The 26,935-nt window shown below is 35.8% G+C and overlaps 3 protein-coding genes across 9 annotated transcripts in view; 1 reads left to right on the top strand and 2 right to left on the bottom strand.

Annotated features, from left to right (window-relative positions):
* The first annotated feature begins 639 nt into the window (after nt 1-639).
* On the top strand, nt 640-10,036 carry LOC107040511 (sodium/potassium/calcium exchanger 4). Its single transcript, XM_015260631.1, has 8 exons — nt 640-882; nt 2,713-2,931; nt 5,201-5,388; nt 7,132-7,279; nt 7,399-7,497; nt 7,577-7,840; nt 9,162-9,263; nt 9,372-10,036. The coding sequence occupies exons 1-8, from the start codon at nt 744-746 to the stop codon at nt 9,704-9,706; spliced, it is 1,494 nt and encodes a 497-aa protein (XP_015116117.1). The 5' UTR covers nt 640-743; the 3' UTR covers nt 9,707-10,036.
* Nucleotides 10,037-11,343: 1,307 nt separating this feature from the next.
* Nucleotides 11,344-23,415, bottom strand: LOC107040510 (clavesin-2). Of its 3 annotated transcripts, none has more exons than XM_015260628.1 (5): nt 23,232-23,415; nt 15,506-15,894; nt 12,374-12,684; nt 12,191-12,284; nt 11,344-11,872 (listed from the first exon to the last, which is right to left on the bottom strand). In XM_015260628.1, the coding sequence occupies exons 2-5, from the start codon at nt 15,888-15,890 to the stop codon at nt 11,721-11,723; spliced, it is 942 nt and encodes a 313-aa protein (XP_015116114.1). In that variant the 5' UTR covers nt 15,891-15,894; nt 23,232-23,415; the 3' UTR covers nt 11,344-11,720. The 3 variants fall into 3 exon arrangements, with proteins under 3 accessions (XP_015116114.1, XP_015116116.1, XP_015116115.1); XM_015260630.1 differs by lacking the exon at nt 23,232-23,415 and adding an exon at nt 16,832-16,870; XM_015260629.1 differs by lacking the exon at nt 23,232-23,415 and adding an exon at nt 16,618-16,820.
* Nucleotides 23,416-25,600: 2,185 nt separating this feature from the next.
* The window catches only part of LOC107040447 (rhophilin-2), a 56,461-nt gene continuing 55,126 nt past the window's right edge, over nt 25,601-26,935 (bottom strand). For all 5 annotated transcript variants that reach the window (XM_015260535.1, XM_015260536.1, XM_015260538.1 and 2 more), the window contains one exon: nt 25,601-26,529. In XM_015260535.1, the coding sequence (XP_015116021.1) occupies nt 26,332-26,529 (198 nt within the window). In that variant the 3' untranslated portion in view covers nt 25,601-26,331. The remainder of the gene's footprint in view (nt 26,530-26,935) is intronic.

The raw sequence follows: 26,935 nt of genomic DNA, 5'->3' as shown, positions 1-26,935 counted from the left end.
ACTCGTAATTTTTTAACCTGAAAAATTTGACTCCTTCGTTTGTTTGCAACGAATCTATCAGGAAATACCTGACAATTTTGAAGCTCTTGTGGTATTATATACGAAAATTTCTAGTCGTCGACTATCCCCTGAATTTGAAGAAAAAATTTGGCGAATTTTGTTAAATTTAGTGATTTTAATAATTCTCCCTAGTAATCTTCACTGACTAACAACTGAAATTTACCATTTTCATAGATTTGTCATCAACTCATTACATTATTGAATGGAATATCTGATTTTTTAATTTTGAGACTTCCAAAAATCAAATACTCAATGTCACATTTCAGAACAAATAGTACTTGCTAACAATTCTCCCAACTTGGAACACAAAATCAAACCAAAAATTTTTAGCCCACTATCCCCTGAATTTTGAGAAAAAGCTTGGGGATTCACAAATAAGATACGGATTGGCGCCACTGATTGCCGCAGACCCTCTTCAACATGTGCATGATGATGTTGGACACAACAAGGAAAATTTCCTTTTCATCTGACGACATCAGGTGTGAAGAATCAGATATCTTATCTCTAGAGATAATGAGGCAATATTTAAAAGTATTACTGGTCAGCGGGCATTTCTTCTTGTATCAGTGCGTGGTGTGACATCGTCTAGTTCACTTTTCTCATTTCAAGAAGAAAAAAAAAACATTCAAGAGATTTTTACAAATAATATTCGGAGACCTCTGAAGACTGAATTCCGATTAAATATGGCACGAAGACACAGACACATGATTGGATACAGAATTCTCCTGGTTATTGCCATTCCTACAATGTACTTTTTATGCATTAGTTTAGCGGGTTTATTCACCAACGAGCCGGAGACTGATCACGCTTCCAATCGAATAAGTGAGTCTATTTAATACAAAAACATGCACTGTTAGAAATTCGTTGAAATTCAAATAACAATTGCGTAGGAATTTTCAATATTGTGAATCGGAATTTAATTTGAGATCAAAACATCAATAAAATTTCATATTCATCTTGAAAATTCAATAAAACGATTAATATTTCAGTGACCGCTTGAATACCACTTAAATTTTCAATAGCTGCCTGAATTCTCAAGTTTTAATAGTTTTCACGGTAATATGAACTAACGAATTGAAATTATGTACAATCATTCGGAAATTAAATCATTTTAAGTAAATTATTGGTTGTCGGAAATTTCAGAATTTCTTACCTGAAATTTCAAGATTAATTCTCTAACAGTGCAGAAATCATCTTTTTCTAAGGATGCACTTGCATTGTTTAAACAGCGAGGAGGATGAAATAATTAGGATGCAACAATCTCTCATTTGGGTTAAATAAATCGTTTATTCTATTCCTATAGAGGATTTATTTGAAATGAATGACTTATTTAGTTCGCGTAAATAAAACATTTTCATCACGCTGTGTATAAAGTGACATTTTACGCACGCTCCGCGTACGCAAAACCCCACTTCCCACACATTGTGATGAAAAATAGGGTTCGATACTCGCGGGAAAAGGGTTTTTAGACCCGTGGGATTATATCACTCGCCTTCGGCTCGTGTTATAAACTTCCCACGAGCCCAAAAACACTTTCCCGCAATCGTATCAAAATATACTATTTCGTAGAAATTAATGGAAAACCTTAAAATAAAGATCTTTTGGATCACTTGTGTGTAAAGTGAAATTTTAAATTCCACTTTTCACATATTGTGATGAAAAATAGGATTTGATACCCGTGGGAAAAACAATTTTACACACTCGTATCGAAATATACTAATTTTTTATTCAAACGCGTCATTCTCGCTGCATTATACGGAGAGAAATTTTCTAGAAAAATTCTAGTACGAGTACTGGAAAAAATTACAATTCACCGGCTGTGAAGAATTCTAGTGCTGTTAGGGTAAAATTTCTTGGTATTTCTGGTAAATTTTCTGGGGATTTCTGTGAATTTTTCACAGAAATACGGGGAAAAATTCACGTTTTCCCCAATAAAATTTCTAGTGCCGGCATTGGAATTTTTTCCTGGCCGTCACTTTGCACCTCTTGTCGCGCTAGCACTAGAATTTTTCGAAAAAATTTCTCTCCGTGTATGTATTGTCTCTGAAGTTGTAGATGAAGTTTGAAATTCGTGAATCAATTCTAATCAGAGGCAAATGGGGTACAGTGAACTCGCCATTTTCTTTCAAAGTTAGTGACATGTTGAATTGTTGCTGAAATGGGATAATTTTTTTCTCATGAAAAGTACTCTTTATAACAAGCCTACTTCGAATTCAATTAACAAATTATGAACGATGAAAAATAAATGTAAAAATTGTCCCTCTTACCCTATTCACCCTTGTATGAAACCAAAGATGACACATGCAAGCCAACGTACAGGAATAAATTAAATAAAAGTGGATAATAAAAAATATACAGACAAATCAAACCGCCCATTCATTAATATACTCATGATGGTGCAAGATTTCTTCCTGATAAATGATATCGCAACTCAATGGAAAAAGACGGATATCGCGCGCGTCACGACGTCTGAAATACTTGAATCGATACCCATCATATTCATCATATATATCTCCCTCTTTTGCCCGAGTGTCACGTGAAGGCAATCGAATTACATCTCCAATCTCTCGAAACGGGAGACGTAATTTGCGATGGTATTTCATTCATCTCGTTAGGTTCTTTTTCCTTCATCTTGGGGATTTTCTTTTCCAGGAGTGAGAAAATTGATGCAGATTGGAGAACCTGAGCTGAATGGGAGTCACAATTGTACCCAGCCTTCGATACAAGAATTCCCGTCTGACGGATTTACTGCTGATGAGAGACGCTCTGGTTACATACTCATTCATATCATCTTGGCGTTGTACTTGTTCCTTCTTGTTGCTATCGTCTGCGATGACTTCTTCGTACCCTCGATACAACGCATCTGCGACAGTCAGTATTGTATTTCGGGTTTTGCGGAAACTTTTTTTCTTTTTTTTATCGTTGATATCATTTTCGCTGTTTCTAGTTGAATATTAGAGAGTCAGTTTAAAGCCCAGTTGATTTCATTTTTTAAACCTCGAAAGGTGTAGGACTAATCCGTGTTTTTAAAAAATCAGAGCACATGGTAAAAATTTAAAAAACAATGAAGACTTTTTGGATAGATTTCATAATTAATTTGTAAGCAATAAATTTTCGGTTCAACAAATACTGTTCGAAATCATTATAAATTTGTTCATATTCAGGATTTTTTCATTTATAAATCCATTTCATGCAAAAAGGTGGAATTTCTAAGAGATTGAACGATTTTAAACATGAATTTTTGGAAAAGAAATGTAAAAAAGCAGTTTTCCCAAGATACATTATTAATAGAAAAAATTGATGGTTGAAAATTCCCGGATCTATCAGCTGTAAGAAATCCTTAAGGAAATCCAAATAATATGGTCAATAGCTTTTCGTTAAAATCCATTTATCGTTTAACCTTATTTGACTCATCATTTAGATATAAACTCTAAATCTCCGAAATCTCATCTCCAATTTCGACCGTTACAAACTATTTTGAAAATCTGGAAAAAATTAGAAGATTCTCTTCTTGCAGAAAATTCGTTCAATTATTGGAAAAGTATATTTTTTCGAACAATAATAAACAATAAACATAAACAATCAATGAAAATCAAAAATAAAACAAATGAAAATAATTTTCAACATTTTTTGCAAAATTTGATGATTAAAAGTCTCCAAGTAGTGAGCAGTCAATTGTAAAATATGCATTATGATGTAAAACTGATTCATGTATGACTCTTTCGATGTGATGTCACAATGTAACAGTTTTTAATCTTCTTTATGACTCGTTCATATTTTTTATCTTTCAAAATGCATGAATTTTCATACACGGTTCTAACATGCATTATCCTTCAATAATACACGAAGAGAAATTTTCTAGAAAAATTCTAGTACGAGTACTGGAAAAAATCACAATCCATCGGCTGTGAAAAATTGTACTTACTTCTGTTAAGGTAAAATTTCTTAGTATTTCTGGTAAAACCCCGAGACCTTCAAAATTATCGGAATATTTCGGAATATTATCGGAAAGTGTCAAGTTTTGCAGGCTAAAAATCCCGAGTGCACAGAACGAGGGATTTTTCTGCAAAACTTGACACTTCTGTTTGTTTGCAAGGAACCTTGCGGGAAATATTGCGATTAATTTTGAAGGTGGAGGGGTATTCGGCGGAGAATTTACCGGGACTGAATTTTGGCCAAGCGGAGCGCAGTATTCGGCGGCTTCTTCCAGCAAAACATCCAATTGGTTAGAAATAAATGAAGAGCTACTATGCAATTATCAGATGCAATGTCCAGGAGCTAGTGTGCAATTTCCGAAAAAATTTGATAACAAAAGAGTATCGTGACCTCGAATACTGCGCGGTGATTGGCTACAATCCAGTCCCGGAAAATCCTCACAGAAATACAGGGGAAAATTCACGTTTTCCCCAATAAAATTTCTAGTGCTGGCACTGGAATTTTTTCCTGCCCGTCACTTTGCGCCTCTTTTTCCGTGCTAGGACTAGAATTTTTCTAAAAAATTTCTCTCCGTGTAGATTTTTATCCCAGGGAGGTAAGATAAAGGAGTCATGCCCAAGTGCGGAATTGGTAAGCACGTGGGTATTTTCCCTCCCGCGGTTAGAACCGCGTTTTTCGCCTCGCCGTAGGCGCAAAGTCAAATTTCCCTCCCGCGGAGCGGGGGTTTCAGTAACTGTTTGTTGAAAGCCCCAAATCTGTTCTCTCTTTGCATACGGAGAGAAATATTCAGTAAAAATTATGGAACTCACAGTTCGCTCACAGATTACGGAATGCACTCAGAAAATTTAAGTGACGGTATTGTAATTTTTCACAGGAGATTCAGATAAAAATTCTTGAAGAAAAAACGCTCTGAAAAAATTCCGTGATTTTGGGCAAAAATTACGTGACAGTTCCGTAAAATTTCCTACAACCACATTTCGCTCCGGAATTACGGAAAAGATACGTAATTTTTATTGACTATTTCTCTCCGTGTATCTAATATTGTTCCCTCTACTTTCAACCAATGATTTCAAGAAATCATGTCGAATAATATTGTTCCCTCTACCTTGAACCAATGATTTTACGAAATCATGCCCCCCGCAGTTATGTTTGTGATAACGCCCAGCGTCCTAACAGACCTGATATTAATGATAATTAATTACAGAATTTGGAATGCCAAGGGACGTGGCGGGCGCTACGTTCATGGCAGCAGCAACATCCAGCCCCGAGTTATTTATCAATGTCGTTGGGACATTCATAACAGAAGGGGACTTAGGCATTGGCACTATTGTTGGATCAGCAGTATTCAATATCCTGGCTGTGCCTGCATGCTGTGGACTCTTTGCAAAAGAGGTTGATATCTCCCCCGCAAACATTAAATATTATTTTAAAAAATTTGGGATAAAATTTGAAATCCCGTAAAAGCTACTTTTTCTCGAATATTCAAGAAAAATTTGTTCTTTGGATATTGTGGGAATGCAGCTTATGGAATGGAAAATTTCCCTAGCTGTCCAATGGCAATTGTATCTCTACATTTTAAATGGGCATATCTTCTATTGATTTCAAATTTATGTTTGAAATTACATGGAAATGAATGGTTCTTCTCGGGGATTTCCAACAGTACAGTAGGTTTTCTCACGTATAGAAAAATTAAGTAGAAAAAGATGGTGTAGAATCGTTTTGAAAGGACGAAATGGATCGAAAAAAGTCGATAGATTTTTATTTTTGCATTTTATTTCATTTTTTATTTCTTATTTTTTTCCTTTTTTATTTTTATATGACTTATCTTCTTGAGATTTTCGCTAACACCTTAGAAACGGCGTTTGTACGTCGTATGGACACGTGCGAAACCACATGACTGTTTTCGAAATAAAATATTTTCGAAACTATTGCACATAATGCAATCAGACCAATTCGAATTTCGACGCCATTCGAAAGCTGTATAGTGTAGCTTCAATTTGATATAGTTTTACCATTTTTCATCCATCAGACGTCATCGAATCTCACCAAGATTGAGTCCGCGTTGCACTTGGTAACAGAAGGGCCCCGTACGTGAGGGGCTAAAGAAATTCTGTGGATATAACTTTGCAAATTATTTCTACTCTATTTCTATGGTTTTTATTCAAAAATCCACAGGAACAAATTTGATAAATACATATCGGAGAATTTTTCCGAAACAAATCACAACATGCTATGTAGAAAAATCACCATCTGTTGGCTTTTTCCTATGAAATATCAAATTTTATCGGAAATTCTATGTAATTTGGTATTGATTATTTTTCCCCAATGGGATTTCGACCAATCAGAGCGCAGCATTTACGCTACCCGACAGTTTTATTTCGGATATTTCCTTCTAGCTTTTGAATATTTCGCAGTAGCTCCTTATTTTTTCGGCTCATTTCAGATAGCATCTTATATTTGACAGTCTATGGAAATCGGGTTATTCTATTAACATAATTTTTTCAAATCTTCTCCAATTCACCTCCTGATGTTGTCCACTGCACTTTGCTTGGCCAAAATCCGACTGGGAAAAATAATCCGACAAATACCCCTCGAGATTCAAAATTAATCGGGTATTTCCCTCACGCTTCCCTGCAAACAAACCATCGTGCCAAGTTTTGCCGAAAAATCGCTCGCCCAAGCGCTCGGGATTTTTTAACCTGCAAAATGTGACACCCTCATTTGTTTGCAACGAAGGCATCGGGAAATGCCTAATAATTTTGAAGCTCTTGCGGTATTACTACTGAATATTTATATTAAATTGGAAATTTAAATAAATTAAGGAATTCTCGTCTTCGTGCCGCTTAAAAATCTGGAATTTTACTGAATTTTCAGTGAAACCTGAAATTTCACTATTTTGTTCCCTTAAATCGTATTCAGTCTCACTGTCCTGAAAATTAGTAATCAACTGTCCATGAAATTTCATTTTTTTTCTAGCATTGTTGTCTCAATTAAATATGGGCTAGATATTGGGAAATTTTTCTCTCAGTCTAGATCAGCGCGCTTGTCCATTCTAGTATTATACAATTGGTATAGACATTGTCGAATTCTGTTATACGCGATACAATGAACTCGATTGTTATTTCTTTTTTTCAGATTCTAGATCTTGATTGGTGGCCAATAACTCGTGACTCACTGTCCTACGCAATAACCGTCTTATTACTGATAGTAACTCTCCGCGACGGTCGTATCGAGTGGTACGAAGCATTAATTCTCGTTATTGTCTATATTTTGTATATTATGGGTAGGTAAAAAAGTTCTGGGACAGCATCACTGATTTCAGAGTTTCATATTGTATTTTAAAATCCTCGAAGTCTACAAGTCGATGATATCCGTCACATTAATTTATAATGATTCTTCCAGCGATGTACTTCAACAGAGGTATTAGTCGGTGCATGGGCTCGATGGTCTCGAAACGCAACGAGTACAAGAACCTCGATGATCGGCCCCTGCTACCTAAACGTAACTCGCGTTATCTCTCATTCTTATCGAAAACCCAACAAATCGGCCGCTAACATTTCCGTGAATGCAATTTTTCCAGATATTTCCGATCCTAAAATCACGGATAGTTGTGAATTTGATGAGGATGAGTCGCTGGAAATAGTAAATATGACGTCATGGCCAGAGTCGAAATGCGAAAAATTCTGGTGGCTGCTAACTTGGCCGATTAATCTGGTGCTTCTGTGTACAATACCAGATAGCAGAAGGAAATCGCTGAAATCTTGGTATCCAGTCACCTTCTTTATGTGCATCGTCTGGATTGCCAGCATGTCGTATATTGTCGCTTGGGATATTACGATTATTGGTAATTATGTAACACGAATAACGTCACGTATGAAAAAAAAAAACAATAGAACATATGCATTTACTAGTTTTTTATGGGTATTCTTTCTTTATTCGAAAAAAAATCGATTTGAAAATTTTCCGGAGACGAAAATTAAATTTGTTTAGTTCTTTCCGCCCACTTTTTCGCATTTTTTGAATTTCTTCTCACTGAAATATTCATATCCCTCTGATATGTGAAGAAAAAAAGTGATTCGCAGTTCTCGCCGACATAAAAGAAGAAAAACAAATTTTTTCTAGCACGATCATCCCTTTCTGATTTTTTTGTCATTTCCTTTTCATAATAATAATTGGAATCCGAACATAGGAATGAGGCGTATCGATGTCCTTTTACCATAAGAGGGGAAAATAGATTTAAACAAATTTTCAGAAATACATGGAGAGATTTTTCTATTACCCGAATGCGATCTCAAATGACTTTTGTTTAGCGTGTTTGTTTTGATCGCAAAAAAAAACACTTTTGATTGATTTTTAACATAATTCCTCTTCATTCAATGTTGTAACTTGTGAATTAAGGATAAAAATATATATAATAAGAATAAGAATGGATAAAATTGAAGCCGGGAATGGAAAGAGAATAAAATAAAATAGAATAGCATAAATTAATCTAGCGACTGGCACGAAGAGCCCGTTTGCTAGTTGATAGTTAATTTAAAAATTTAAAATTGATGAGTACTATTAATAATTGACTTCTTCAAAATTTAACTTTATCTAAAATTTATAATTCTGTCGATGTCTTCATTGATTCATACACATTAAAAAAAGCCCGTTACATAGAAGCGCTCGTTCAGTAGGTGATGATTAATTTAATCATTGAAAATTGATGAGTACTATTAATAATTGACTTCTTCAAAATTTAACTTTATATAAAATTCATGATTCTGCCGATGTCTGGATTGATTCATACGCATCAAAAAAAGCCCGTTACATAGAAGCGCCCGTTCGCTAGTTGATGATTCATTTAATTATTTAAAATTGATGAGTACTATTAATAATTGATTTCTTCAAAATTTAACTTTATCTAAAATTTATGATTTTATCTATATCTGGATTATTTCATACGCATTAAAAAAAGCCCGTGATATAGAAGCGCCCGTTCACTAGTTGATGATTAACTCTATAATTAAAAATTGATGAGTACTCTTAATGATTGACTGCCTCAAAATTTAACTTTATTTAAAATTCATCATTCTGCCGATGTTTGGATTGTTTCATACGCGTCAACCAAATCCTTTACATTTTCAAATCAAAATTTAATCACCATAATTCGCCCTTTTCTGCAGGCGATACATTCAAAATTCCTGACTCTGTCATGGGTTTGACATTCCTAGCTGCCGGAATGAGCGTACCCGAGGCAGTTTCCAGCGTTATCGTTACTAATCAAGGTGAGACTCCTAGGATATCTCCGACGACGAGACTATCGACAATCGATAACAGTTGCATAATTCAGGAAATCCCCTAAACCCAACACTCATTTAAAATACAACTTTCAGGTCACGGTACAATGGGCATCAGTAATTCAATCGGATCGAATGTCTTCGACGTGCTGCTGTGTCTCGGCTTGCCATGGTTCATAAAAGCAGCATTTTACCCAAAAATACCGGGGACTAGTTACGTGCAGATCAATTCCGAGGGTCTAGTTTATAGTTCTGTTTCACTATTTTCGACTCTGATGGTTCTCTACCTCGCGTTCTTCATCAACAAATTCAGATTAGATCGCAAGGTTGGGATCACTTGTCTCGTTACTTACGGAGTCTTTCTTATTCTTGCGTCATTGACGGAGCTCAATGTATTCTTCGCTGTGAATCGACCCACGTGTGTTCACTGACGATGTCTTAAGGCTTAGGCCTTTTATTAATTGTTTAGGTGATATTGATATCGTTATTCTAGGTATTTATGATAGTCGTTGTAAAGGATTGACAAACTGTGCTCTAGAAGATATAAAGTACGGTGATGTTTACCAACAGATTTTTAATTAATTTAGCAGTCTGAGTATATTAATACAGTAGTTATCTTCGTTGATTCTGTAGGGATTAAAAAATATACATTTCTAGATGCGAAAAGGAAGGAACCTCTGTTATGTGCAGTTGACAGAGCGGTTCGTGTACAAAGAATTATCATCATGTAGTTGAATATAAAATAGTGATAACCACTTTGACGAAATAATTTTTCATTGTAGTTGTTCGTACTTTGAAATCATTTCTAAATTTGTTTATTTTTTTTAACTGTGAGAAATTATTCAAACCCTGATAGATCAAACCCAGAATTTACTCTGGGTTTGATTCATCTGGGAAAATATATTTTTGAGAAGAATTTATGGATAATTTAGGAACATTCAATTTGGTAATAAGAAAATCATTTTTTTCGAAAGTGTGACAAATGTGTTCATGTTCAGAATTTCAGGAGAAATTTTTTTTATGCAAAAACATGAAATTTCCGCAAGTGTGAACAATTTTGAACATGAATTTTTGAAAGAAAAATCTCAAAAAAGTCAGTTTTTACAAAATGATGTATACTTAATTAACAAATTTAACATTTGAAGAACCAAATATTTTCGTCGTTTATTCAGAATTTTAATTTTATAAGAAAATGAGAAAACATTACAAGAATCTGTAAAAAATCTAGAAATTCCACTTCTTGCGAATAAATTATAAAATTATTCAAAAATGAACTATAGTCCTGTGGTTAAAATACGAAATAGAGATGCTTTTATTGACGAAATAATGTTTTCGTTAACGACATTCACACTTTGGAACCATTTCCCTTTCACTTTATCACGTATTCATGCTTCACTGCAAATAGTTTCTCAATACTCACTAAACTCGTCGTAAATTTATTTTTAGAGGTCCTGCACTTTATTAATGTTTCTTTAGTTCCACCTATGATTCGACAACGTTTTCCACATGGAAAAAGTTGTTTATCTACTTGCAGTAATGAAAGAATTCTAGTATTAGAGGTATCATAAAATTTTTATGTATTTACAATTATTTCATATAATAAAACATGAACTTTCATTCTCGCCCTCTAAAAATAGTGAAACTTGCCTCGATTGCCTTGTCTCCTTACTATTACTTGCTTTACCCCCAACGAAGTGATATATAACATCTCGTAAAATAGACTATAATTAGAGTATATCTATCACTTATTGAAGAATAATGAACGATATTGTCTTCCAGAAAGCACAACATGGTCATCCTAATCTTGGGTAACTTGCACCACCGACATCGGCTTTGTACCTTTTCATATCTCTAACTAACTATTTATATGTCAACCTAGAAGTGTGGTTTCATCGTGATCCCTCCCGGACGGATTTGGTCTGTTTATGCGATGATAAATGTGTCAGACTGATAATTTCTTTTCTGCAAATTTGACAGATATTTCTCACATTTTGGTGAAATTTGTCCCGTAACCCCGAACCCTGCACCCTGATCGGCCAAAATCAGAATTGAAAAAATTGTCCTCCGAATACCCCTCGACCTTCAAAATTCATAGGATATTTCCCTCAAGTTTTCCTGCATATCAACGATCGGGATCAGCTTTGCAGTAAAAATCTGTTTTCTACGGATACCTTAAGAATTTAAGAAAGAGCTCCATTCTCACGGCTTTCTCCACTAAAATTCCGGCAAAAAACCTCTCCAATTTTTACGAAACAGACACCATCCTCCACAATTACCTTCCAGACCACAGTTTTTACGTTTGTTCACTGGTAATTTCTCCAAAGTTTTCTTCGCTGTGTAAGGAAGAACGCAGAGGGACCTTTGACTCACCAGAAGGGAAAACATTGTCATCATCTCTTATAAAATATCATCAAACATAACAATAGAGTAAAATAAAAAAATTATCTAATCGACTTCTAATTTACGGAATGAGCCAGTGATGCCGCAGAGGCCATCACTCGCAGCTGAGCAGGAATCCTTGGGGGATATTTCGATGTACATGTCGTCCAGGGCCTTCAGATCGTCCCTCTTCGCACGCAGCTTCTCTTTGAAGGTCGCTGAGAGCGAGGACAAAAAAGCAAATATTACGTCTTGCACCTCTCCATCTCTTCGTCTATTACAAGTCATAAATCCCCTGATATGTTTTTTTCCAATGGAGAATATCAGTTCCGCATAAATATGGAAATGAAATTTTTTTTAGGTAAATTATAGTCATTCCATGACAGCAGGGAAATGTATCAGAACAGCTTACGAATTGTTTTTTCGAACCCGTAGACTAGACAAGACATGAAGCAAAAAAATCTGGACTGAATGAATGCGGAATGCATTTATCTCACATGTAAAATTACTACTTCGATTTGCTGATGATTACTTACCAATCATATCCGCGAGCGGTACAACACCGCCATACTCCTTCGGCAATATCTTGGGATTTACTGTTTCCGCCAGGTCCTCAAGGCTCTTATGCACCTGTTTGCAGAAAATTTGAAATGTAAATACACCGTAATGGGGAGAAGTGCTAAAGCTTTATTTCCCGAAACGGCAGAGTCAATATTTACGTATATCCGAGATCTCAGTTTGTCGTTGAGCAGTGAAACAGCGAATTCGAGTATCTTGGAGCCGAACGCTGGGATGTTAATGAAGTGCGTCCCTTTGTGACGGATAGGTGTGCTGTTTTGTATGCATCTTAGCATATTTCGAATGTCCGTCAAGGACCAGGCACTGATGTGGCCCATTGTCAGACCGGATTCGTCATTTATGTGGGTGTAACCGTGGACTTGATTCTCTTCCTCGTCCATGAGGGTTTCTAGGACGACACTGTGAGCACGCGCCATGTGGGCTGATGTGTATTTGTAAGGATCGAAGCGACCTATCGGTAAAGATCAATTCATTAATTCAGTATTAAGTGTAGCAACACGATTTTTGACTGTTGCTCAAGTCGCTTTCGTCGCGTAGTTGAGCGGTTTTGTGAGAAAATATCAAAGGGCCTTGTTAGCCGCTCACGGAGGGGGCCCTTCTGTGTCCAAGCGTGTTATACACTCGATACAACTAGAATTCGATGAGTCATAATCAATGGAAAATTATAAAACTTGTACTTAATTGAAGCTACATTATTCCTTTTTTCGATGTCGTTTCTTTGGTCGAGTTCATCTCTATAATTTTGAAAAGAGTCATTCACATTTTCATGGGTCGATATCATGTATCGATCCTGTAGCTTAGTTGGTGCCTACATTGGCTAAGAAATTTTTTTTTCTCTTTTTATTATGCAAATATTTGATAACAGCAAGTCATTTCAACAGCAATTGTCAATTTTCTCCCGTGAGAACATCGCTAAAAGAATCAAAATCTTTTCCTACCGAATTCTTAAAACATTTCGACCCCAGAATCTAAGATTTTTTACATTTTCAATTGGTCCATAATTGAATGGAGTGCGAAATATATATTCGTTATACATTTCCACATCAATTGCGCCCTTTTCGATAGCAGAAAAATATCTTCAACAGTTATTATTGGCTATTATATCAGCCTCCGCGCTTGTGGGTAATTGCGCCCAGAGTTTGTGGGTAATGCCGCCCAGGGTTTCTGTAGGGCTGCTAGACTCTGCAGCTAGAGGGCGGTCGAGTGACAGCTCGATTGTTTGGGGTAGTCGGTGACCACTGGAACATCGGGGAAATTCAGGATAATTTATTGTTATTCACGTCAAATCTTTCTCAAAATGGAGCCAAAGAAGGGAAACGAAGGATGAAAATGGGAAAAATTACAGCAGTCGGTCTGCATTGCTCAAAACAGTCATGAAAACAAGGGGGGCGGTATTAGACGCATGTGGGGCGGTATTACCCGCAGAGTTCGATTCCATCTCTCACTGGCCGATGACAATTGAATTACATAATTAAATATGTTTCTCTCTATATAAATAAAAAAATAAGGCGAAAAATTCAGGGGACGCTCAAGTTCAGGGGACGCTTAAATTCAGAGGACGCTTAACTTCAGGGGCCTCTTAAATTCAGGGGACGCTTAAATTCAGAGGACGCTCAAATTCAGGGGCCTCTTAAATTCAGGGGACGCTGGGTGCCTATACGGGAGTTCCTATATGGGGAGGTGCCTGAATTTATAAGGGATGTCTATATGAGGCGGTGGTCATAAAGGGGATATCGATATTTATGGAGGATTACTATATTAGGGGGTGCTCATAAAAAAGATATTTATGGGTACGGTCACACCGCTGCTGTCACACGGCCGGGGGGGGGCCAGGTTGGCGAGCGGAGCGAGCAGGGGGCGAAGCCCCCTAGTAATGTTAATAAAAAATCTGTCCTCTTCACATCTTGGAGTAAACACCTCGAAGAACCCATTCTAACCGTTTACGACTCCTTGTAGAGTGCGAGGCTGGCAAAAAGACTCATTTCCCTTAGGTGGGCGGCACATGCGCCAGCTACTCGACGTGAGGGGTTAGTAGGCCTATACTATACGTTTCCGGGCTGTTGCGATGGGGTTTTTCTACTCGCGCGCAGTTGGCGTCAGAACCGAAGGCGAGGACTGGTCAGCCGCGCGAGTGGAAAAAGCCCTATCGCGACAGCCCGGGCGTCCTTTTCCGTAGTGATTTTCAAGTTTTCGAGTTTGGAAAGTACGCAGTACCAATTGCTCGACGAGAAATCGGGAGAAGCAGTACGGAAAAGGATTTGTAAGGTTTTTCTCTATGAATATTTGGTCCTGAGATCAACGTACGAATCCCGAAGAAGACGAATTTCATTTCCGAAACTCATATGCGCAAGACAAAATCACTTGTCTTCCGAACGTTATGAAATGTGAACATGTGGAATGTGAATTCTTCTCTTTTACAACTTGTCTTCCGGAAATCGAACTGGCATGTTCACCAACAAACTTCCCAGGATATTTTTTGTAACCCATGAAATTTTCTACCAAAAACGTCTTGTGATGATTTGTTCCATTGTAACTCTTTTCCAAGCCAAATTCTCAACTATAAAAACCGACTAATTTTAATCGTGAAATTTACGAACACCAGAGAAACAAATCGTCCTCCAAACATCAATTTCTTTCCGGTTTAGTACATTAGAGTACAAGGGCACAAATTTCGTTTTCGACGAATGTGAAGTTTACAGGCCGAGCCGAAGGCGAGGTCTGTATTCACATTCGTTGAAAACGAAGTTTATGCCCGAGTGGTCTATACTATTTTATGCCACATCGTGCAGAATCCGAGTTTGAAGCACGCTGCGCGAAGCGCAGCGTGCGATAAACTCGACTTATTGCACGGCGTGCAATGAAAATATTTATCACCAAAGTGATTATCACATAAAATTCCCTCCAGTAAAATCCCGTAAAGTTTTCTTCTAAAAACACTTGCTTCCAACGTAAATCCACGTACGAAAAAATCGTATAGAAATTCTCGATACGGATTGCGTATAGAATTTCTATAGGCTTATCGTATATGATATTCGGATATTTCTACACGGATATTTTTTATACAAATTATTTCTATACACTTCTATAAGTTTGATCCTATACGACCCACTGCCACATGTATGGAAACATTTAGTATGGAGTTAGACACCTTTCGTATGAAAACAAAAATTTATGGAAAAATTTATGTAGAGAAATAATTGGTATAGAAAATTTCTGTACGATTTTTTCATACGTGTCGATCTACGAAAAGTCGAATCCCTTCCAAAACTCACCAGCACACGACAAAATAACTTGTCTCCCACTCTCGTCCCTCTCCAGCATAGGGACCAAATACCCCGCATCGATAATAGCCTCGATCTCAGGATCATTGATATCGAGTTTCTGGAACCAGTCGGGATAGACCTGCCTAATAGTGAGATATCGCTCGAGCATTTCCTGAGCCATGGGGAGACTGAACTTCTTGGTCCTCAAGAACCTCAGAAGAAAGACAGGATCAGTCCTGCATCTCTTAATCGTCGGATGCTTCAGGATCCACTGTCGAAATTGCTCGAGCAACTGATCTCTGATGGCATCATCCTCCCTGAGCTCGTCCTTGGCGACGGTCTGATCTTCCTCGCTCAAACCGCACTGGTAGTCCATATCACTGCCCATTCCCATTTTTCTGTGAACACCAAGTCGTCCATTAGCACATCATTCTTATTTTTCTCTCATATTCTCTTGCAAAATAGCGCATGTGCGCACGTCTTAGCATATCAATGGATGTCACAATGACCTTGAACCCTATGGTAATAAACAAGTCATTTTTTGCCTCCATTTCTCTCATGTTTGGTGACCCAAAGAAAACAAACATTGAGACTGGATAATTCGCGGTAAGAACCACGTGAATGGAATAAGAATGGCAATGGTGATATTTTTGAATAAACTTCACGAAAATGATGCGACCCACGTCTGCCAGCGATACGTGACGTAACCCTTGGATTACATTTTTTAGAAAGTTATACCTGATGGGCGAGACCCAGCAGGAAATCCGTTTTGGTGGAAATTACATAACATCTCTCGAATTATGAGTTTGACCAGAGTTAGGTAACAATTTCGATTGCGTTAGAATTTATTTGTCCACATGACTTTTTTGAGCTTGAGCGTTTGTGCACTTTGAACTCGTGTCATTCCGTTTATTGTGGCTTATTCAATCGACACTGAGAGAGATTACTAATCTAACATTGAGGATTATTTAGCAATAGCTCCAAATAACCGTACGAAAACGAAAGTGAGACGGCATTGGCAAGCATAATCGAATCTCACTGGACTTTCTATTTCACTTTCTTCGTAGCCTTGTACTTCTTATATTTAATAAATTCGCGAATTTTAATTCATTGGTCTCCACCTGGGGCGGACGTGAAATCTTCTCTCTAATCCTTCACGAAATTTTCATCTCGGTAATTGGTTACTATCTTCAATCCCAAGATGAGGATCAATATTTATGATTATGGGGGAAAAAATTCACTTTCACTTGCTGGCTATTATGATTAATAGCTTCTTGTGTTTAGTATGAATACGAGGAAAATTGCTTTAACAATGGAAATAGAAACTTGACACACACCAAACGCGATCGAGTTACTGTTCACACCTTCTCGGAGAAGCTGACTGGCCGGTTACTTAAGCTGAAGTAACCGGGTTGCTTAGATGTGCGATCAATTTAAGTGGGGAACCGCGACTCGACCCACTCCCTATCACTCAGGTGATCGCTTTTACTTGAGTCTATTTGTCCCTGAACCGACTATACTTCACACTGAGAGAAAAATCTGAAGTTCGATGTACAATAAGAAAATAGTTGAGGCATTTTGGTGAACGATACGATTTTTTTTGTATGCGGCATATAACATTATACACGGAGAGAAATATTCAATAAAAATTACCAGAAAAAAGACGTAAAAATTACGTTTCGAAACTTAATTTGGGAGCGAAGTAAAATTCAATAAAAAGTGTCAATCGTCGCGTAAATTCTACGATCTGTTCCGTAAAAATTACTCATCCGTCCGACGCCTCCCGGCTAGCCATGAGTCACCGTGAGGGAGAGATTTTAACAACACGTTCCGTAATTTTTCCGGAACTTTTCGTAAAAATTCTTAAACATTCAAGAATTTTCATGTTCTGAGGCATAATAAGTCTTGAAGTTTCTGTCAGATTTTACAACTTCCAGAAAAATTACGTGACTTTTTCGTATTTTTTCGGTGACAGACCCGAAAATTTACTGAACGTGTCGGATTTATTCTCTTATATTCCTATAGAAATTCACTGAAAACGATTCTCGCTTGCGGATTACGTGAAATGTTCCGTAATTTTTCTTGAATATTTCTCTCCGTGTAGGCACTTCACAAGCGTAATTTTTGCAAATCTAAATGCAGTTAAACTAACCAAAGTTCAAAAGTAACCACGACAAATCTATCGTGAGGAGAACTATAAAATAGTTGCAATGACTACATTCCATTGTAGTAATTACTTCTCCGGCCATAGTTACCGTAACCCATGAAAAATTGTTGAGGACTTTTTGACTATAATTCGATGGTGATGGAATATAGTCAGAAGAATTATATTTTTCTCTCAGTGCACCACTAAGAGTTTTTTCTCGTGGAATCTCCAGTTGAGACCAAGTATTCGTCTTCATGTCGAGGGATTACGTATTATTCTCGGAGGAGTATCAAGGGTACTGGGCTCTTTGGCATTTCTGCAACCCTTCACTTGGAGAAAGTGCGGAAGAGCGAGTTGCCCGATTTTTTGGGACAATGCGGAAATTTCATGCGCGAAACGGAAATGGAATATGCATGGTTTGCCATTCTGTGGTTTTATTTATTGAGCTGAATAAAAAATTGATTTGTGGCAATTAGTATATCTTTGTTTCATACATTTTAATGAGTAATATTTTTTTTCTGAGTCACTTTGCCACCAGTTTATGCTCTTTCTTTCGTCGAGAGTTCTTGCTGCTGGTTTCTTGATTAATTATCTCTTCGGATTTAACGGAAAATAGATTTATGACATTCGTTGTAGGGCCGGTTGCGTCAAGCCCTGTTAGCCAAATAAATCGTAAGAATAAATTTATGTCTGGCGTACATTTCAGTAGCGAAGCGGTAAACCGGGTTAAGTCGATTTTGACTTTTGGCCATTTTTTGACAAATATCTTGGAATCTAAGAGAGATAGCAAAATTTTGTTCATTACCTGTTTTATAACCCTCAGTTGGCTCTACAAAAAAGGTCATGACAAAAATTTTTCTATCTCTTTTAGATTCCCAGATATTCGTCAAAAACTGGCCAATAGTCAAAATCGACTTAACCCGGTTTACCGCTTCGCTACTGATTTATTCCTGACCTGTTGGAGAATTTTAAGAATTCGTCATAAAGTGATTTCATTCAGGCATGCCGTCGAGAATATCGACTAAATACTTCATAATTAGTGGCATTATTGGTATTTCGATCAAAATTGATCGGTAGATTATTTTTATTTATTCCGATAGTTTACTGAGAATTTTCTTAACTGGGCTTAGTGCAACCGGCCCCTAGACTAGTGTTATATCCTTCAGAATTCGTGAGAGCCGTTTGCACTGTGCCATGTTAGCCAAATATAAATCGTCAAAATAAATTCATGTCCGGAGTTAATTCGTCGTAGATGAGCACTTTTATTCAGCTATTCGTTGGTGAATATTGCCTAAATACTTCATAATTAGTGGTATTATTAACAAATAGTGATGATACACCGATACACCATGATTTTCGGTGAAATATCTTCGATGAACTTTCGATGAAATTCCCTCCGTACCATGTCAATGTTTTTTTATTCACTCTCGGCAAAGAGTCTATTCTCGTCATCGATGAATTCCTAAATTCTTCTAATCTAAGGATTTAAAAACCCTGCACATTATTATATCTCTCACGTTGAAATGTATCGAGTCCAACTCACGAAAGAAATTAACTATGTAGCTAAGTTTAACTAAATCCTAAGAAAAATCCAAAGTTTAGAAGTAATCCTGTTAGAAGTAAACCTGTAGACAATATTATGCAAAATAATTGTATTTTTGCTGTAGAATCAACCGTCACGGTTTGAATGTAATAATAAAAAAAAAACTTTCGAGGAAAATTGATCGGCAAATGATTTTTATTCATTTGAATATTTAAATGAGCATTTTCTTAACTGGGCTTGGTGCAACCGGGCCTTTGAATGCTTCAGAAAAATTATCACATTTTTTATTTTCATTGAACAATAAAAACGAATTAATTTGTTAGAATTTTTATATCGTCGTTCTATCTATTATTGCACCTGATAAAAGTTAAGTTTATCACTGTTTCACTTTCCATTCATCGTGGGCTTTTGTTGCAGATTTTTTAATCTATTTTCTCATCATGCTTGATAATCAATAATTTCATGAAACTCATGCGAGGATATTTTCTCCTCCTGAATTTATGAATAAATTACATGAACAAAAGCCTTAAAAATTGCTTAATTTTCGAGTCTCATTGTTGCAGATGAAGAAATTAATTCACTGCAATTTTCAGATTTTCTCTTCCATTATTTTAATCGCAGAAAGTTTTTTGTCATCATCATTTCATTCTTTGCATTCATCAGAGTTCTTTGTTCCTGATTTTTAATTAGTTTCCTCTCTTCATGCTCAAATCAAAATTACTTCTTGAAATTCGTGATGGGATATTGGTTTCTGCTTCTCAATTTATGATTAAATTCTCAATATTCTACTAACAGAAATCCAATTGAATACTCCAAAACATGCATTTAATTTTCACTTTCCATTATTTTTTGGAAACAAAAAAAAACATTTTTATTGCTTTAATTGGGGACAGTTTTTCAATTCAACATAATTATTCTATTCTTCTGCATTGCGGGAGTTCTTTATTCCCCGTTTTTTTAATCAATTTCCTCTTGATAATGAATTGAACATAAATTTATGAAATTCATTCTAAGGTATTGTCCTCTCCTTTGGCATTTATATGATGCAAACACAATTACTTGATTTGTTCATTTTAGAAACGCACAGATTAATCTAGTGCAATTATTGCGTATTCTTGTCGATTATTTCAATTAAAGAAAATTTCGTCACAAGTTTCTTTTCGTCATTTACAATAATTATCCCTGAACTCGCTGTATTATAGAGATATTCATCTGAGAAAATTGCCTTATCCTTCGAAATAATGAAAACGCATCGTGGAAATGTTGCAATACCGGAAAAATTGTGTGCCAACGGCATTGATTAAGCGACCTTCCGAAATCTTCTCCCAGAATAACAATTACCGAAATTACGTAGAAGGTCGTCGGCGCGGGACCATGTCCATGGTGGACCAAGAACAAAACTCTTGAGTAACAATGAATCCCTTCTATGAGTGCCCTTCAATCATTACACTGATAGAACGATCGATTCATTGTTGAAATGGCTGGTTAACTATTAACAAATGGTCGAGTTCAACGTGACCAAATTAATATTTTTTAGTAATTAACAAATGCTTGGTCAAATAAAAGAATTGAGACAAATATTAACCATTCATTAATATCTAATGAATGGGTTTCCAGAATTAAATTCTCAGTTAATTGCACACTCAGAAAAAAAAATTAGGATAATTTTATAATTCAGGGGAGAATTGCAGAGCTGGCACTGGAAATTTTATCGGACAGCATGTTGATTTTTCCCGTATCTACTTGACATTTCCGCAGAGATCCCTAAAAATTTTACACTCGGAAAGATACAGGGATCCCCATCAATATTAAATTTCTATAATACTAAATATAATAATATATTCTGTAATATTAAGAATTTGACCCTTACATTAAGGAATGTTTAAAATATGTTGATTCAATTTTTCAAATAATATAATATTAATGATCTGATTTTTACAAATAATGATATATTTAAAATTTGTTATTCTGAAACTGTAAATTTACTACTAAGTGAACAATTGAAATTTCTTGAAAGGGGATTTTCGATTACACAACTAGTCGTCAATCTTCCTACCTCAATTATTGACTGATAAAATAGTTGAAAATTTGAATATTTGAATTTTTGAATATTTGAATATTTGAATTGATGATACTTAAGTATTCAAAAAAATTCAAGAGCGTTATCTAATTACGGGCTACAATATTTAACCGTAATAAAACATTACAAATTTGGCTATCCCTGGAGAGATATGTTCAGTAAATATTACGAACTCACAGGTCGCTCACCGATTACGGAATCCACTCAGAATGTTTAAGTGACGGTATCGTAATTTTTCACAGGAGATTCAGGTAAAAATTACGGAACGCTCTGGACAAATTCCGTGACAGTTTCCATAAAATTTCCAACAACCACATTGCATTCCGCAATTACGGAAAAGATACGTAATTTTTATTGAATATTTCTCTCCGTGGCAAGAAAATGGCCTGAATTATTCATCAAGTTGCTTCTATATGGAAGTAATTAGTGACTCTTTATCAAAGAAATTATAGAAGGAAAAGGAACATAGGAAAAATATAAAAAGAGAGAAGAAAAAATATGTAGAAATAAAAAAAATATTTGTAAAATAGATGATCTATCCCTTTTCAAAGTTGAATACCTATTTCCAAAAATATAGAACTTTAAAATATTGTGCAAACTCTGTTATGAAGACTAATCGCTTGACTTTGATTACTCCTACTTTCTACCTTTTTTGGGCTATTGGAACTTAGTGAATTTCGTTGCTATTTAGCGCACGGCGAGATTAGTATAAAAAAAGCACCGTCCTTGAGGGATTAACAAATGGGCCTTTGAATACCTAAACGAATCCATTCGTTACATATGAATGAATCTCTCTATCAATGTACACGTCTTGTAACCTTTCTTTTGTACCAAACTTTGACCGCGGATATACCCAATAGCAGTTTCCGTTATTCTGACTTATCACGAAAGTCATAACTTTCATTTTTACGATACAACGAGCAATTGGGGAAAACGGTTCCACAACGATTGTCCTCAAAAACTTTCCCCCGTGGATACAGTGAATATTGTGCAGATTTATGCAATTTGCATTTTTTTAAAATGATGATGAATCACGATTTTTAGGTCTCTATTTAAAAAAAACGATACTGTTAGAAAAAAAAGAAATTTCACGACCATTTCATTTTTCAGCCATCACTTTGATTTGGGGAAAAAATCACGACTTTAATTTATTTGCCGAATTTTCTCTGAAATTTCAAGTTTTAGCGCAGTACGAAGACGATCACTCCCCACTTTACTTGAATTTTCTATGGCACCATGAATATTCATAATTAAATTACTCTAAAAATTCGATTCGTTGAAAATTCAAATATATATTTACCTGTATTTTTGTAATGTCCATTAATTTCTATCAAATAATTGAATTGAAGTTTACAGTTCCCATTGATTTGCATTAAACTGTGAATTCCTTACAATTTCAGTGGAAATGTCACTTCAATTTCAGCAAGAAAAATGTAGCAATGGAACATTCAAGGGAAGCTCCAGAAATTATGAAGTTATTTTAACAATTTCAAAATCCTCTAAAAGTTTAATATTTTCATCACTATTATTATTATTATTATTATTATTATTATTATTATTATTATTATTTCAAAATATGGAATAATCCTTTCTTTTCCCTGCGAATACAAAAATAAAATTCGAGTTTTTTCATCTCTATAAAAAATCCCATTCATTGTATTTATATTTCACACGAAAACAATTTAATCTCGACGAAGATTTATCCAATATGAATAAAACCGTTGCATCTAAATTTTCAACGTAGACAGAAAAATTCAGTAACCTTGGAAGACTAGTTCTCGTGTTTAGATGCCATAGTAGTGTCCCACTTTTCAAGGATGACTTTGCATCATGAAGACACCGAGGATGAGTATACCTGTGAGCTTCAAAAGCTTGTGGATCGCTTTCTCTTCTCAACACGCATTCCCAATATCCACATAAAAAAAATTAATTAACTGATATCGTAAATTAAAATGAGAGCACTCACCTGTTCTAAAGTAATTAACTGAATGATATTACTGTTACAGTTGAAATTTTCTACTGATTCCTCGGGAGCAGAATTTTTTCGAAGTGAAATTTAAGATTTTGCAATTATCGTGAATACAGTTAATTCGTTGGTGATTAAATTTATTTATTTAATGTTTAACCAATTGTCGGAGACGTGCGCGTGTCCTCTCACCGCGCACGACTGAAATCGCCGCGGCTATTCAACAATGCTGAAAACATTGTTGATCTTCCACTCAGCGCATGCGCCAGGGTACAGAATGCTTGAATCCTGAAGAATCGTCCCACCTTCTTTCGGGATCACGACAACTCTCGCTGAATGGAGTGAAAGGTATAATTCCCGGTGCAGCTTCGTCCCAACATGCGAGAGACGAGCCGCTGATCTTAATTCCGCGCGCCTTATTTTAAGGTGGCACAGTTCCCCTTCATTTATCCTCATCATAGGATTGGGGGAGCAGAAGCGTTCAAATAAGGCGTCAAAACAATGTCAATTATTTCAGGGAGGAACACAGGGTTTTTAGGTAAATACGGATAGTGTCGACTGTCATGTGATTTGTGCCAACTTTCACTGCACTCGCCCCAAAGACGTGCTCGCTTCGCTCAATCGGTTGCACAATTGATCTAGTCCACTCTTTTCATATTTTTCTCTATTTTTTATTCGCCCCAGAATTTCTTTAATTCCAGCGTTGGAGGAAACCGTTCATTACCGTTTCCTGTTTCTTAAAAGTTTCAACATTTTTTTGATTTTTTCTTATTCTTATTTTCTCTAATCGACTTGTTTTTAATATTCATATTAAACACCTTTTTTAAGAAGAAAATGTTTAATATGCCTATTAATGACTATATGACTATTATGTATATCAAACTAGCATCGTTTTCTTCATGTTAAAAAGAAAATTAAAGTTTTGTGGACAGTTGACTAGTAATTTTCAGGAGAGTCCTATTGAATTTCATTTGGGGAGAAGAAAATTATGAAATTTCAGATCTTTAAGCAACAGGAAGACGAAAATTTCGCGGATACTCAACATTTCAATGAAAACATGAATATTCTACAACAAATTATAATGAATTTTCAATTTATTTGAAACTCAACAGTATATTGGCTGAATATTATCTCCTTCTATCAATTTCCTTCGAATAATTGAACTGAAATTTACACTTTCCATTGACTTTTCCATAAAATTTTGAATTTTCAAAGTCGAAATTCTTTTAAAATTTCAGTGGAACTATATTGTCATAAAAATTTTCAAGAATTGCACTGGAAACTTCAGCCAAACATTTTTTATAATATTTCTTTTTTCAATTCTAGTCATTTTATCTTTTAAACAGGCTAAATCATCAGGCTATCAGAAGGTTAAAAAAGTCGCTGGTGGAGATTTTCGTCTCAATTTAATTTCTAAACAGATCGCGATTAGATAGAAATTTTGAAAAAAATATTAAACAATATTAATAATTGTGGAAATTATGATTTTTTTGAAATTCGCGTTTTCGTCAAAGATTTTTTTTTCAAATTGGTCTCAATATCTCAGCGGAGTTTCAAGCTTTCAAATCGCCCTTCGGGGCGATCAAAAAACATGAAAAACCCTTCAAAATGAGCCATCATGTATAGCATTATATTCAGTTTGACGGGGTTTATGCGAGAAAACGGGTTTTTGTTCAATCGTTAATTACTCAAAAAACTCATTTTTTTAATCTGAAATTTGCACCAATAATTGTCAATAAAATGAAAAGAATTTTGGCGCCAAGTTGAGTTTGTCTTTTGCCGTAGTTCGGCGGTTATCAATTTTTTCAGTGAGACAAGTATTGAAAACGACCGAAAAATAAAAAGATCTTATTCCCTCAAAATCAGATTTTTTTACTCCATAAATTTTCGAAATTTAACAATCTTCCTCATCATGATAAGAAGGAAAGATCAATTAAAAAATTTCGCACTCTTTGACTTGAAGAAATCATACTCAACACCTCTTCATTTGCATGAAAACTAATTGAAAGGATTCATCTTCAAACTTCTGTTACTCCAACACAGAATCTCATCCTCAATGAAATGGAGCACACGCGGAAAATAATTCTCCCTCCCGCGGCTCCTCTCGCCTGCCGCAAAACAGGCGACTACTTTCTCCACTGACCTTAAAAATTGGCAAGAGACTGCCGAGCTGGAAAGAAAGTGCATCACCCTACACCGAGGTGAAGGCTCCATTTCGAAACAAAACTCCAATTCCCGTTCATTTCCCCACCCTCGTCAGTCTCTATTTTGCATTCCTGCGAGAGCCATGAAATTATAAAACGTATTACGACATTTTTTTAAACTACTTGGTAAACACTGGTTGAGCTGCGAATAATTGAGTCAAATTATGCATTTCGTATTCACTTTTTATTTCCGATCATATAGGCATTTATGTTACAGCACATACGAGACAGAGTTTTTTTTCATTTAGAATATAAAATTTATGTTTAATTGTTGCATTTATTTATGTACAATTTAGGAATGTACTGCGAAAATATTCAAACGAGTGATAATCATTTTTCTTTGTTCAAAAAATAATTTCATCCATTCACTTTGTAGTTGAGTGGCACATTCGTAAATGATTCAATTCCTCCAAAACGACTTTATTTTTTTCTCTTCAACTATTTGTCCGCACTACTCCTTGACGAGGCTCTGTGTACATGGCTGCGTGTATGCAAAAGAATTCTGCATTCGCTCAATACAATAATACAACGAAAAATCACTCCTTTTCGTTTTACGTTAAAGCGATTTACATCTGAATTTGGCATTACGATTTGTCTCGACAATTCTCAACGAACAAAAAAATATATCAGTTGCCAGCAGTAATCCAGGGTTTCGCCTACTCTAACTCACCTAAAATGGCCGATTCACGTGCTCGTCTAGAGCACAAACAGAACAAATCCTATTTACATTTTTCATTTAGTTAATTAATTTGCGATGAAACTTGTGGATTACTGAGGCAAGTCGAAGAGCTACGATATGGCGAACCTCTGTAATGATTATTATTTCCTCCTTTTTGTGTTGCTTTTTATCTCTGTGACTCATAGTCTTCACAATCAAAGAAAATCGAGTGATGGAATCATCTCAGGATGACGTTGTCGAATGTAAGATCCCTGCTGTCTCTCTGACTCGATTTTTTGAAGGGATTCCAGGGAATTCGTCTCGCGACGTGAGCAGTTGTCACAGAACCCGCTGGACTCGGTTGCCCGGATGATACACCTGATGAACTGCTCGCTGATACACTACCCCTGTCGTGATGGCATGACTTCATTGGTTTCTGCAATGACAATTTCAAGAGTCAAATCGGTTGTTCACATTGTTTTAATTTTTGTTTAATTTACGTACTAGCTGTAGTTCAATTTGTAATGTTTTTTCTTTGAATTCAGTTTAAGATAAAATCGTTCATGGGATTCTTTATGCATCTTGTAAAATCAACAAAAATGAGTTTGGAATTTTAGGCAATCAGTGGTATTTTAATGGAATCTTGAAGTCTCAAACTGATTTTGCAAATTGAAGAAGAAGTTAGAAGAAGTTAGAAGAAGAATTAAGAAGGTTTGAATAATATCTGCGTGGATTTTCGTAATTTAAGGGTGCCAAGTGAATTTGGCGATGACCTTGAAAATTGACATTCACCAACAAAGTTATAATTTTTTAAATTAATAGTATTAGACAGATGGTGAACA

The sequence above is a fragment of the Diachasma alloeum genome, unplaced genomic scaffold (genome assembly GCF_001412515.2).
Source record: "Diachasma alloeum isolate Michigan unplaced genomic scaffold, Dall2.0 Dall_scaffold_00336, whole genome shotgun sequence".
Classification (NCBI taxonomy): Eukaryota; Metazoa; Arthropoda; class Insecta; order Hymenoptera; family Braconidae; genus Diachasma; species Diachasma alloeum.
Note: the sequence above shows the minus strand (reverse complement) of the source record. Positions and strands in the feature narration are given on the sequence as shown.